Genomic DNA, 13911 nt, shown 5'->3' on the forward strand with positions numbered 1-13911 from the left:
TATACACAATGGCAAGTCTTTGGGTATAATATCTTTGACCTTTCACGACAATCTATGCCAACGAGGCTCGTATAGTTTCCATTTTGCTTTTGCCAATAGTCCTAAACCCATTAAAAAGTTACTGCTAAGGAGAATCCGTTGAATTTTTTGAAAGAAAGGGCATTACGGGGAGTCACTCCCATTACTATTATCATATTATGTGAACAAATCGCCAAATGCAAAGTGCAAACTTGTCTTCTCAGAAAAAGTCTTGAACAATTGGACTCTGCCAAATTGTCAATCAATTCATAAGAATTTGAGCTGCATTATTCTTGTTATTAAATTTCTTAATTTGGGAATTGTGCAATGACAAGTACACTTGATTTGGTCACAAGCACATGTTAAAGTAAAGGCTAGTCCTAGGTAACCAAAAGTACTAGTAGCTGAATGTACTGTGTATACTTCTGATTCCTAAGGAGAAGACAAGGTGTGGGGTTACTGCAATTGGATTTCTACAGATGTTAGTTACTACAATTGAACGAAATAATAATAACGTATGCTCCAAAATGTCATATGTAGAAACTAGAAACGTATAAAAACACAATAATAAGTTTATAAATTTTGTCTCAACCCTAATAGCATCATATGGAAGCTTTCTACAAATTGCCACTATGAGTTGTAGGAATGTTGTGCAACAGAAATAAATGCAAAAAGTTGAAATGTAGATACTTACATAATAATGTGCAAAAATACAACAACTTAGATATAACTGTTTCCCACAATCATTCCCATTCATTCAATTTGCAAATCAGATTAATTACTCTCCGAATCCTGTAGATCCAGTTCAAATTAACCTAATTTTCCTGATTTTTACTTAACCTACTTTATGAATTCAGAGCCTTTTACTTACGATGTCTTCCACCTATCATACAACTCAATCCTCTCCAAATCGACTTCCCATGATTAATTGTACGCATAATTTCAATTTCAAGTATTCCATCAAAAGATTTGCCGAGGTCTGGATTGTCGAAGAAATCACTAATCAGCAATCGTTTGCTTGTCGAAGCAACAGACTAGGCTGTACGGCCCCAAAGAAGAGGATGGCCCATCCCACAGAACTTTAGCAAAATGTTCACGGATCCTCTCTGTTGGATGAAAAGAATCTAAGCAAGCTTATGCATGGTCATTGTGGTTGTCACGTAAGTCGTAGTTTGGATCCTTCTCGTTGCCTCCACAAGCAAGAAATCCTCTGTTACGCCCTGTTCCACAGCAAGCACTAACTCCTTCCTTAAATCCTGCAAAAATTAGCAATCCATAGAGTACACACTATGTGTTACCAACCTTTTTCTTTTTCAGGCAGGATAGGGGACTAACTAGTTTCAAATCTCAACGCTGAGCAAAGTTGGCATAATCACTAGGCTATGACCCTCGGCCTCAGACAGACAATAGGACTGAGACCAAAAAATAAAAAATCCCCGCTTTGTGGATAATGCGTGTCGTTGTAGATGGTTGTAGAGTATTATTTGAAATATTATTTGAAATAATTACTGTAACATTTTTTGTGATGTGATGTATGTGAGATAAAAAGTAATTGAGAATATAATAAGATATATTGGAAAATGTGTTTGTGATTCAAGCGAAAAATTATTTGAGATAAATTTGCAATTCAAACACACATATTAGCACTCTTCAAAAAATCTCAAGCATTGATGAACTTAAGAAATGCTTGAGATTTTTTGAATAGTGCTAATATAATTTCTCTTATTTAATTAGTAGAATGGCGGATACACTTGCCATATTTGGTGGGATCATTAATCCTATCAAGCAATACTTGAAATCCTTGAGCAGGAGTTCAAGATTAGGGAGGATAGTCTGTGGAGCGTTGTTATGTGCAAATGCTAGAGCATTACCATTACGGGTGAGCAAAATTACTCGCAACCCGAAAATCCTTCATATACAATCCGATCAGAAAATTAGAATATCCAATCCATATTATTTGATTGGATCAAAAAAGGGTCGGGTACCCACTTAGACACAGGGCGGGTTAGAGTTATATATATTTTGATTTTTATGCACTATAAAATAGTATTTGTAAAACTAATTAAGTAATTCCATTGAACAAGTTGCATTACAAATATGAAAGACTATAGTTTATTTACAAGACTCATTTTGTAGAAGTCATGATCTTATGTTTTATAGAAAAGAGTTTAATTAATGTGGAACATATATTTAAAAAAATGTGCTACTTATTTCAAACTTTTATTGATTTTGAATCCTTTTATTTTTTTCTTTACTTTTTCTTGTATTCTCTTTGCATGCTTGTTTATTGGTGGGAGACTTTTTTGAAAAAAAAATATTTATTAAATTTTAGATGAATATGTAAAATACAAAATTAAATTAGTATAAATCATATTTTTTAAAAAATTAAATGATAAGTGGGGTGGGACGGGTACCCGTTGACCTGATCCTATCTCTGCAAGCATCTTATAATCGGGTATCCGCTGATATGTGGAGACAAAGATCAGAAAATGACAGGCCCGTAAACTGCAGATCGAGTCATTCAAATAGTGCACGGAACGGGTTTCCGACCCGAGCCCATTTAGCATGTTCAATACAACCAGCACGTCATGGCCTTTTGGATTGAGGGCTCTCAGGGCTGGGCCGGCTGGCAAGCAACCCAAAGGGGAAAAGCTCAGATGGCAAACTTTTAGGCTTCTTTCTCGTTCAGGTCCTCATCATCAATTGAATAAAGCACATAAAGTATTTGATATGTCATAAATCAGCAACAAACCCATGCCTAAAAGCTTACTTGAATACTGCTATGATTTCTCCTGCTTCTGCAATTCCTAACTTCTCGTTCACTGACAGCGGCACCTTATGAAAGTTCTCTAATTGTGTGTCTCGGAAATCAATGATCTGTGATTCAAGTATTCCTCTGTTCAGGGAGGCTAATAGTCCACGAAAACAATTTCAAACAAGCTATTCATTGGCGAAAGCTATAGGCAGAGAATAATAATGGTATAGAAACCACAATATTTCTTTGGCTTATGTCTAATTTAGTTATTTCCGGGGCAAATTTAGTTAGTCTCTAAGCGTTGTTTAGTGCCTTCGATTTTTCCTTCACTGATTTGGTAGTTTGTCGTCGTATGTAAGAAAATAATGGGTTGACAAACTTTTACTTTATCCTTCCTCCCTAATCATAAGAAATGTGCTGAAAGACGCAATAGTTCCAGTAGTATTTACTTTGGGAAATCTCAAGCTTTGGTAATCTTGTGGACAAAAATTACTATCTATCTGTTGCTGTCGATCCTATTCATTACGTCAATATTTCTTTCTTGTGGCAACTACTTTTCCTCTCTATATCATTCTTCCATTACCTGTGGACCAAAAAAACCTTAAACCTGTTTGATTGATATGAAACATTGGGCCTGGCTCAGCCTCTCATTATTGCTGATGATAGACAATATATTGCGACAGCGCCAGCCTGTGACAGAAACCGTTAAATACGAATACTAGGCTGAGCTAACCGCAGTCAGGGCCAGTGAACAAATTTGCAGAAAATCCCTGACCGCTAAATTACTTTATATTCCAACCCTCGCGTACGCTTCACAAATCACAAGCCAAATTCAGCTCAAGAGAATTTTAACCAATTTATGCTGTAGCTCCTCCAGGGACCAGGCACGGTTGAAGTGCGGTCGGAGAATACATAGGTTAAAGTTTAATTAGCTGTACATAATCGTTTGCTAATTGTTTTGGAAACTATTTTTGGTAAACATCTTCGTAGGTCGGCTGATGATCATAAGCTTTTTTTTTTTTTAAATTTATTTAGAAGAGCAAGTATCTGGGAGGTCTGTATACTATGCTATTTATCAAGGGTCAACTGTCCTGGATTGGCATATCTAGTAGAGCATGCTTCTGAAGGGAATGAAATTTGTTCTGAAATACTAGGCTGCTGAGGATGGAAATGAAGTTAGTGAACAAATGAATTTTGCATGTCTTTCCTATAGTATCCTGTTACTTCCTATCGCTTGATCCTGTTTTAGTTAATATAGCATGTTAAGAGATAGGTTTTTCGTTGCGTACTAGTTTCTGTGCATGTTTCATGTGTGTCCGTTCTACCTTTTATTTGTCCTGTTTTCAATTGACATTGCAAATACATCTCTGTCTCCGTTCATGGCAGTCTGAACTCTTATATAATCCAGAAAGTCACAGTGAAGAAACCTATGTCCATTTATAATCTGTCTACCAATGGATGGCCAAGCCCCAAAGGTTAAACATTAACAAGACCAATGAAATGTTCCCTCCTGGAAGGATGTCCTGTATTTTTAACATGGAACAAACTCTAGTCTTTGGTGTTGAATCACGTATAAGAGGAATAACACTTCTTTTAGCGATAATACAAACTTCTTACTTATTTGGCCATGAAAAATTAACTTCTCTTGTATCGTACTTCCCTCAAAAGATCTGCTGAGTTTCTGGATTGTCGACAACATCAGCAATAGTTTGCTTGTCGAAGAACAGACTTTCCAGGTTGTGTGGCCCCACAGAAGAGGACGGCCCATCCCAGAGAGCTTTTGCAAATTGTTCATGGATCCTTTCCGTTGGATGAAAAGAATCGAACCAAACATGGTCACTGGGGTTGTCACACAACTCATAGTTTGGATCCTTCTTTGTGCCTCCACAAGTGAAAATTCCTCTATAAGGTCCTGTACCACAACAAGCACTCTCTCCTTCCTTGAATCCTGCAAGAATTAATAGTAAATTGAAAACAACATTACTATACCGAGCAGGGACGTTGAAAAGTGTCAAGTCTCAATGCTTAACTGTGTGAATCAGGTTGGTAGCATCTCTAAGTTAAGATCCTTGGCTCAGTTAAAGAACCCTTGGCTCAGTTAAAGGATTTTACTCATACCTGGTAGATGATAATTTAATTAGTAGAATGGATGCTTAACTTACCATACTTTGTGGGATCATTAATCCTATCAAGGAGCCAATCATAGAAATTGGAGTTGCAGTATTTGAATCCCTTGGGCAGGAGGAGTTCAAGATTAGGGAGGACAGCCTGTAGAGCATTGTTATGTGCAAATGCTAGAGCACTAGCTTGTTCAAAACAACCAGCATCGTGGCCTTTAGGATTGAGAACTCGGAGGGCTGGCAAGCAACCCAAAGGGCATAAGCTCAGAAATCCAAATTTTCTGGCTCCGCGATCATACAGCTCCTAAATTGAATAAAGCACGTGTTTAGTATATCATCAGGATAAGCATAACAGAAGAGAAAGGAAGGAAGAAAGCTTACTTGAATTCCCTGCGTCAGATTACCAATAACCATCCTGACATAATCCTCGGGAGGATGCAGTTGTTGCATTTCTGGATTACCTAGATAACCTCCCATGTAATCATTACTGCCCATACTAATGAAATAAACTGCGTTTGATATAATTTCTTCTGCTTCTGCGGTTCCTAACTTCTCAGTTAGGGACCGTTGTACCTTATGAAAGTACTCTAACTGTGTCTTGAAATCAATGACCTAAGATCAAGAAGTTCAAAAATATTCGACTCTTCAGGAAGAATGACAAACCATGAAGATGATTTCAAGCAAGTTATAAAACAATGTTCATCAGTCATATGGCTATAGGCAGGGATTAAAGACAAAGAAATTACTCACCACACCCGGATTTGTTGTAGAAAGAATTCCAGCCCCACCAGAGGCAAAATTAACTCCATGACTGTAATCAGCAGATGGTTGCAGATACGGAGGAATTATAGGCAATTTTGCATACTCAGCTGTTTCAATCATTTAAGATCCTTAAGATCACTTAAGATATGATCATAATTCATAAATTTGCTCTCTGCAATCCTTTCTTGCAATTAACACGGTAATGATTGACTTACCAATATAATCGACGATAATTCGGCCATCTGAGAATCGGCCTGTTGGCTCCTTGAAGAAACCGTTCTGACCGTAAGGCTTGTAATTGGCTTGGTTTTCAGGCGTGGTCTTAATGTAATTGTTGTTGCCTGGATCCACAGTAGAATCACCAAATATGAAGAATGCACTGCTTCTCTCAGCTGAGCCCCCACTGGCCTTGAAACAAAGCACAAGTACAAGACTTGCATAGATCAATGATGAAGTTCCAAAGCGAGAATTTAGCCTCATCTTGTCCAGAAACTGAGGAGAGCAATCAGGAGCGTCTGGATCCCTGAAACTACTACTCAAGTCACTCCGTTTTGGGTTTTGACTTTATAGATCAAGGGCGATTCGACCAATGCAGTGCTAATTTGTTTTTTCTTTACAGTTGTACTACAATCTTCTAGGTAGCCTCTTGAGGTTAGTTTTCTTCGCAGCAGCTGGAATTGTCATCTTTTTCATGGTGGTAGTAGTTGTGATCAGAGGAGAACAACTAAAACACATCACTATCAGATTTCTTTGGTTTCATCTAATTGGTTTCAATGGGTCATGTCTTGTCTACTTATTATTTCTTAAGCACATTTCACACACTAGTGTTTGACTCTCTGAAGCACTGTATAGGATAGATGCTAAGCGACCAGGGTGTAAAAGTAACTTTCACAGTGATGCCTTGATTTTTCTTTGATAAAAAAGTGTTCGAAAACTTCTTCTCCGCCAAATCATGAAAAATCTGTTGTAAGACGTACCATAATAGTACTTAGGAACATCAAACGTTGGTAAAAAAACCAAGGATTCCGGACACAAGCTTAATTAAATCTGTTGTTATCAGTCCCATTATTATATCAGTCCTTTTGCAACCACTTTTCCGGTTTCTTTCATTTTTTTCCGTCAGTTGACCAAGTAAACCACGAGAGAAAAATAAAATGAAAAAGACAAAACGGCTTAAACCTGGGACGATCGAACCAGAAAGAGTTGGACAAAAGCATTAGGCCAACGGGTCGACAAGTAGTTGGATACGAACACTAGACTCGGGCCTAGGCAGAGCCCACCACAGGTCCACAGCTCAGGGTAATGAATTTTCGTTAAGTGTCAAGGGTATTTATGTACTTTCACCATAAATTCAATCTCATCTTCTTCGCAACACTCGTCTTCATTGTCAAGCGTACTTCTTAGTGGAAAATCCCTAACCGGTAAAATTCGTTAGATTCAAACCCTGACGTACTCTTCAGAAGCCAAATTCAGCTAGCAAAAACCCTGATTAACTAAATACGTCGTTTACTATCAGCTTCTTTTCGGCCCATAAATTTGTCAAATGTCGTCCAAGCGTAACAATTACAAAGAGAAATTAGCTCGTCGCAAGTACGTCTTGTTTTCCTTCTAATCCTGCTTCCATTTGTTTTTTTTCAGCAATTAAATTATGTTTTCTTTGCAATTTTTGTTCTAAATACTAAAAGTTTGATGCTTTTTTGTTGAATTTCCATGAATACAGTAGAATAAGTGAGGGTTTCCTTTTCTAATATGTCTGCTTTGTTCGGGTCTATTTATTTACACGCATATACCCGTATGCTTTTCGAATTTTTGGTGTTTATATGTTTGTTTCCTGCATGGAGATTAGAGAATGATGACTTGGACATGTTGTTTGTGCGCTTGCCTCTATGTTTGTTTGTAGAGAGGAAAAGGCGGAGGAGCCAGAACAACCAAAGTATAGAGACAGAGCGAAAGAGCGGAGAGAGGATCAGAACCCTGATTATGAACCAACAACAGAATTGGGACATTTTCATGCTGTAGCTCCTCCAGGCACGGTTGAATTGCGGTATGAGAAAACTTAGGTTAAGTTCATTTGGCTTTAATCTTTTTTTTTTTTTTTTGAGCGGGGTGTTTTCCATTTAATTAGTAGTTGTTTTGGAAGTCATTTGCGGGCAATGTCTTTGTAGGTCGGCTGATGCGCATAAGCTATCTATTGAGAAGAGCAAGTATCTTGGAGGTCAGTTTACTGATGCTGTTTATTAAGGGTTATTTATTGACATGTCGTGCAAATCTGTGGTTGTGAAGGGAATCAGAGGTTCTGAAGTACTAGTCAGCTTGCGAGGATGGAGCTGAACAAATGAATTTTGCATGTCTTTCTTATTTTGTCCTGTTACTATCACCTTATCCTATCCTGTTTTAATAACAATACCATGTTAAGAGTGAGGATATTCAATGTGTATTAGTTTCTGTGCATGTTTTGTATGTATTTTTTTTCTACTTTTTGCTTTGGCCTCTTTAACCCGCATAGGAAACATGTCTTTGTCGAATTTATAGCATTCTAAACTCTACCTAATCCTCAAAGTCACAAAGAAGGCAATGTTCATTTCATTCTCACAATCTTATTGCAACCTACTTTTACCATGTGAATTTCTTCAGGATGTGTTATTGCCATTTTTTTGAACCATTGGAAAATAATTCAATGGAATTTGATTTGTGAAGTGAGACTCAGCTATTTATTAACTTGATTATTAAGAGTTTCCATGTCCTATTAATTATTCATAAGAGGCCTGCTGCAACGTTTGATGAATTAATCTGCTAAACTACCTGCTTTTGCAGTGTGGCATTTTTTACATGCATCCCCCTAGTTTAGCTAGGAACTTTGAGTTCCTGGTCCCCCCATCTAGCTGTCTTTGGATTTTCAATCAGCTTAAGTGGAGTAAAACCGGCCGATATAAAGCTCATTCAACTATTTGTCTTTTTAGAGGGTATACATATTAGACATGGATTGAGTGCATTAGATTAAAGGGAATATGTACTAGATGATTGAATGAGTGCATAGAATGAACAATGCATGTAATCTTTACTGCATGCAGCAAAGGGAATGCTATTATACTATCCTCAAGCTGCTTCTTTCATAATTCTGAAGAGTTAGCTTTGGGTTTATTGGCATGTATTACTTGCTTCGACATTTGACCAGATATTTTCTGTGATTGTTGGATCTCTGATTTTCTTTACTTTACCCCTCATTTTGGGATTCTTGTGAATTTTAGGTGATGTTGAACACACACATCTTGTTAAAGGGTTGGATTATGCTTTGCTTCACAAAGTGCGAAGTGAAATAGACAAGAAGCCAGATGTTGATGACGATGCTAATGAAAAAGCTAGGTAAGTAACTTGATTAACATCTGACAGCACCACTTTTGGAGTTCTGATCTTGGTAGATTTGCCATGTTCTTGCTCTGTAGTATGAGGGACCTTCTTCCTGAATTATTTTTGACTATATTGCCTCAAAACTATTTTTCCATTTTGACTTTGGCCTATTTAATTTGTGACTATGTTTTGTTGTGGCATTGATGAATTCCTTCCATCAATAGAGCATCCAAAGAAGATCAAACACTGTCATTTCGCACTGCAACTGCAAAGGTCCGTTGATTTATTGGCAACCTTCTTTTTTTTTGGGCAAAAAATCTCAGCAGCCATTAAATTATTGTCTGTGTCGACTTTTGATCATCAAACAAATTTTTGTCACAAATTAGCTGCTAAACTAACTAATCAGCGCACTCATGGCCATTCTGTCGGTTTTTGCTTTTAATTTACAAAATAATCAGAACCGCGTTTTGACAAAAAAATACCTATGGTGGACAAATATACCCTTGCATTTTGACGTGTGTTCTAATTATTTTGTAAATTATAAACAATAATCGATGAAATGACCAGAAGTGTACTGATTAGTTAGTTTAGTGGCGAACTTGTGATGAAAAATTGTTTGATGGTCAAAGTTGACAAGAACAATAGTTTAATGGCCGCTGAGGTTTTTTGCCTTTTTTTTTTTTTGGTTCATAGCTACAGGTGGTAGCAGTCTTTGCTCCTTTTTGTGGATGAACAACTTATATTTTGCAGTCTGTTTACCAATGGATGGTCAAGCCCCAAACTACCATCAAGACCAATGAAATGTTCCTTCCTGGAAGGATGTCCTTTATTTTTAACATGGTATAATCTCTTACTCCTCTGCGGTGCATTTGTATGAAGAAGGATTAATCTTCTGTTCGTGATAGTAGAAGTTCTGACCCATTTGCCAAGAATAATATGTCTTTTCTTGAATCATTTTTTTTCTTCACCAATAGATTTTTTATAAGAAGCGATCAATGAATTATCATTTTGTTCTTCTAATAATTCTTTGTTCTGAATTTTCATGTCAGGAAAATGGGTATTCTAATGATATTCCGACAACTCTTCACAGGAGTAAAGCTGACTGTCCAGTCCCAGAGGTACTTCCTTTACCGTCTTAATAGTTTTTTTATTTCAGTAAGTTGGCATTGAGGTTATTGACATCACCATCCTATTGCATTTTCGTGATCTTCTTCCTCCTTAGGATGACATTAGTACTTTTTGGTTTCCAGGAAATGGTTACTGTCGGTGTGGATGGTTCTGTTTTAGATCGGATTGCCAAGATTATGTCGTACCTTCGCCTTGGATCATCTGGAAAAGTGCTCAAGAAGAAGAAGAAAGAAAAGGATGCAAAAGGTGCTTGCATCTGTTTATTTTTTCCTGAACTTGAACTTGAATCTTTTAATTGGCAAGAAAAAGGCTTTCGTAGAATTTTTTTGTTTAATTTGGCTTAAGTTCTTCATAACAAAATATTCCTAAGAACCTGAGGAGCAGAGAGGAGGTGCCATTCTCTGTCTTTGGTATTACCTGACACCTGTTAGGAGTTGAACATTATGATTACTGTTTTAGTGGTTGGAAAGCAAGTGCTTGGATATAGAGGTGGGCACATGTGTGGCTGAGCAGTTGTGACAGTGGCACTTATGAATTATCACCACTTGATAAGGATCTGTCTTGTCATCTTCTCAGGGATAACTACCTTGTTCTCCAGTGGAGTTATAAAATAGAATCTGTGCTTTGGTCCTGCTAAATCAAACTTCTAGACCTTCTTGGTAGACATGTTAATGTGTACTGTGGTATTCTAGTGCCTATTTTGCAGGATTAACTCTTCTACAATAGTGAGCCCAGTATATTACTTCCTCAGTTGTATATGATTTTTGAGAAGAACATGGCATCGCTCTGTTTGGGTAATTGAATTTGGTATCCCAAATCTAGTAAGTGTGGTGTAACTGCTTGCCAAATGGGGATGGATATATACAATTATTACAAGCAGCCTATAGTAGATGTGTCATATTCTGCTGCACAGACAAGCTGCACAAGTTGAGAAATACAACATTAAGCAACTGTGACTTGTAATAGTTACTTTATCATATTAAGTTTGGGTGTACATTGATGCTTGTTTTTCCCTACTTGTGGGTTGTAAGTTTATTGCTTTATATTTACCTGTTGATTACTTTTGTCGTACAGGGAAGCTATCACGTATTTCAAATGGATATGATGGAGATCAGAAGATGTTGAGGTCTGATGCATTGAAGAATCAAAATGACAAAGAAACACCACTGCCACCACCTCCACCGCTTCCGAAAAGGATTCCTGATTCAAGGCAGAATCAGGGTCCAACTATTGTTAGACCTGAAGAGGATGATATATTTATTGGTGATGGTATTGATTATTCAATTCCCAGTAAGGATATGAGCCAAAGCCCTGTCTCAGAGGATATGGAAGAATCTCCTCGGAACAAAGAAAGGGCATCTTATTTCGACGAACCTGTTTATGGCCCTGTACCACCCTCTGATCCCTCTCATGGTTGGCAACAAGTGGTGAGTTTGTTTGTGTGTTTCTTGGATTTTTGCTGTTGATAAATGGCAAGGCTAGATATATTCATTTTTTTTCACCAGAATTGGCATTTGTTGGCTTTTAGAATCTTTCTTTGTTTTCTATTCCCCTGCATCTTTCTCTCTCTGGTGAGGGGATGGATCTCGACTGATGCAAATTCGTTATACATCTACCTAGAGAGTGTTTGACCTTGTGTTCTGATTTTTTTAGAGTGGATATGATGCTTTGCAAGCACAAGCATTGGTTGGTGGCTATCAGACAGAGTGGCAAGAGTATCAATATGCAGAACAACTCGCTTATCCTGACCAATATCTCCAGCAAAACCTTCAGGCTTACGATGTGCAAGCAGGTCTAAATGTGCTTCAGGACCCTAGATTCATGACTCAAGAAGAAAAAGATAGGGGCTTGGGTTCGGTGTTCAAGAGGGATGATCAGAGGCTTCTGCAGCTAAGGGAGAAAGATGCACGGGAGAAGGACCCCAATTTTATATCTGAGAGTTATTCCGAGTGCTATCCTGGATACCAAGAATATAATCGCGAGATAGTCGATAGTGATGATGATGACGATCTATCAAAAATGGATATGGGTGGAAGGGTAAGTGTATCAAATACTAGGTTTGACTGGTTGATGCCTGTAGTGTTATCCTGCTGTAATCCATATTTATGGTGCTCTGTCTTTTTAGTCATTTCTTATGATGTACTCGTTAGATTTTTAATTGACGTAGCTTTATGTGTTAATGTTCTGGTGATAATTAGATAGTTGACGCTGTTGATACTGATTTTTTGACAGGCAAAGGGGCGGCTTCATCGTTGGGACTTTGAAACTGAAGAAGAGTGGGCTACATACAATGAGCAAAAGGAAGCAATGCCAAAAGCTGCTTTCCAGTTTGGTGTGAAGATGCAAGACGGTAGGAAGACACGAAAGCAGAACAAAGATCAGAAACTTACAAACGACCTCCATAAGATAAACCAAATACTGACCAAAAAGAAGATGGAGAAGGAGGCAAACAACGATGGAGCAAGCTATGATGATGAACCGCGCTCTGGAAAGAAGCTCCGAATATGAAGCAAAGAAATATCTTTTATTTCTTACTCAATGGCATAGAATATTATACTCTGTATTATCAAGTTGGATCTGCCTGATTCAATCGTATATGAATAGTTATCCATCAATGCATCCTGGAAATAATCCGTCCTCTTTCTTCTTCCCATCCGTGGCGGTTTTGTTCCATCAGCGCAGCATTCGACATTCTCCGCAATTTGTATTAGTTCAAGGTCACTGGCTGATTACAAGTGTTCCGTCTAACTACGCATATTTCAAACCGAAAGGTCGAATTTAAAAGCAGGGTCGCTTATGAGGGGGTTTTAGTTTTGGGTCTTTTGAAATGTGATGGTTGTATTTATTGCTCGTTCTCAGCTTCATCCTTTCCCTTCCTACTTGATTACTTTCTGTAGCTTTTACTCCATTATTCTCGATGTGAAGGTTGCTGATGGAATGCAGTTGGTGCATGCGAGGAATTGAGGATTGTGTTAAAATATTCGGAAAGTTCATGTTTAAGTAGGTAACTGGGTAGCAAAACAACAGCAGCAGTTTGCGCCCCTAGAGTGAAATACATGTTATGCAACTGCAATGGTAATTCAATTTTGCATGGTACTTATAAATACTTGATACCATTTTGAAGATGAAAATTTTGATCTTCCACAAAGATTGTATTAAACTAGCGTTAAGGACAAATCAATGTGCGTGCAATTTAAAACAATTAAAATGATTTATTTTATGCAAAATTTGTCTTTTACATAAATCAAATCGGTATAAATTTTTATTAAAGAATTTTGGTTAATAAAGTTATAATAATTTGATAGTTAGATTAGTGTAGTTATGAATAGTTATAATGGCAAAATGTGATTAAGGGATAAGGGAAAAAATTAATCTTTTATAAGGGTAAAGTTAAAAATTCAAAAGATGATTAAAATTATTTATATCAGATAGTATCTCTCTGACTGCATACATTGTATAAATAAATAGTATGAATTATTGTTGACAAATGTCAAAATAAAAGGGCATGAAATGCGTTTAATAACAAGGAATGGAATATAAAAGTCCATAGATGGTTTCCTAGCACAATCCACGTATCGATCCTTGTTAACCCCATGATCTTTTCATCGCAAAGAAAAAAAATTGTTTCCAAAAATATTTCTGGTCTAATTTGTCTGAGTGGAAATCTTTAAATCAAACTTAAGGTCTAAGACACAATTTTGAGAACTTTGGAGGGCATCATAGCAGTTCGCATTTTATCGATAAGCCCCCAAAAGCAGGAAGGGGTTTATCTTTTAAAAA

The 13911-nt window shown here is 37.3% G+C and overlaps 2 protein-coding genes across 2 annotated transcripts; one reads left to right on the forward strand and one right to left on the reverse strand.

Annotated features, from left to right (window-relative positions):
* Positions 1-4191: 4191 nt before the first annotated feature.
* LOC113691705 (GDSL esterase/lipase 5) lies at positions 4192-6315 on the reverse strand. The gene is made up of 5 exons (XM_027209971.2): positions 5871-6315; positions 5644-5762; positions 5275-5505; positions 4936-5197; positions 4192-4721 (listed from the first exon to the last, which is right to left on the reverse strand). Exons 1-5 carry the CDS (start codon positions 6133-6135, stop codon positions 4435-4437), a joined length of 1164 nt encoding a protein of 387 aa, XP_027065772.2. The 5' UTR covers positions 6136-6315; the 3' UTR covers positions 4192-4434.
* A 729-nt stretch (positions 6316-7044) lies between these two features.
* Positions 7045-12784, forward strand: LOC113693703 (suppressor of mec-8 and unc-52 protein homolog 2). The gene is made up of 11 exons (XM_027212313.2): positions 7045-7245; positions 7556-7699; positions 7821-7870; positions 8904-9018; positions 9228-9276; positions 9754-9843; positions 10053-10121; positions 10254-10377; positions 11206-11558; positions 11785-12168; positions 12364-12784. Exons 1-11 carry the CDS (start codon positions 7199-7201, stop codon positions 12637-12639), a joined length of 1701 nt encoding a protein of 566 aa, XP_027068114.2. The 5' UTR covers positions 7045-7198; the 3' UTR covers positions 12640-12784.
* Positions 12785-13911: the final 1127 nt, after the last annotated feature.

This window comes from Coffea arabica, chromosome 6e, assembly GCF_036785885.1.
Source record: "Coffea arabica cultivar ET-39 chromosome 6e, Coffea Arabica ET-39 HiFi, whole genome shotgun sequence".
Lineage (NCBI taxonomy): Eukaryota > Viridiplantae > Streptophyta > Magnoliopsida > Gentianales > Rubiaceae > Coffea > Coffea arabica.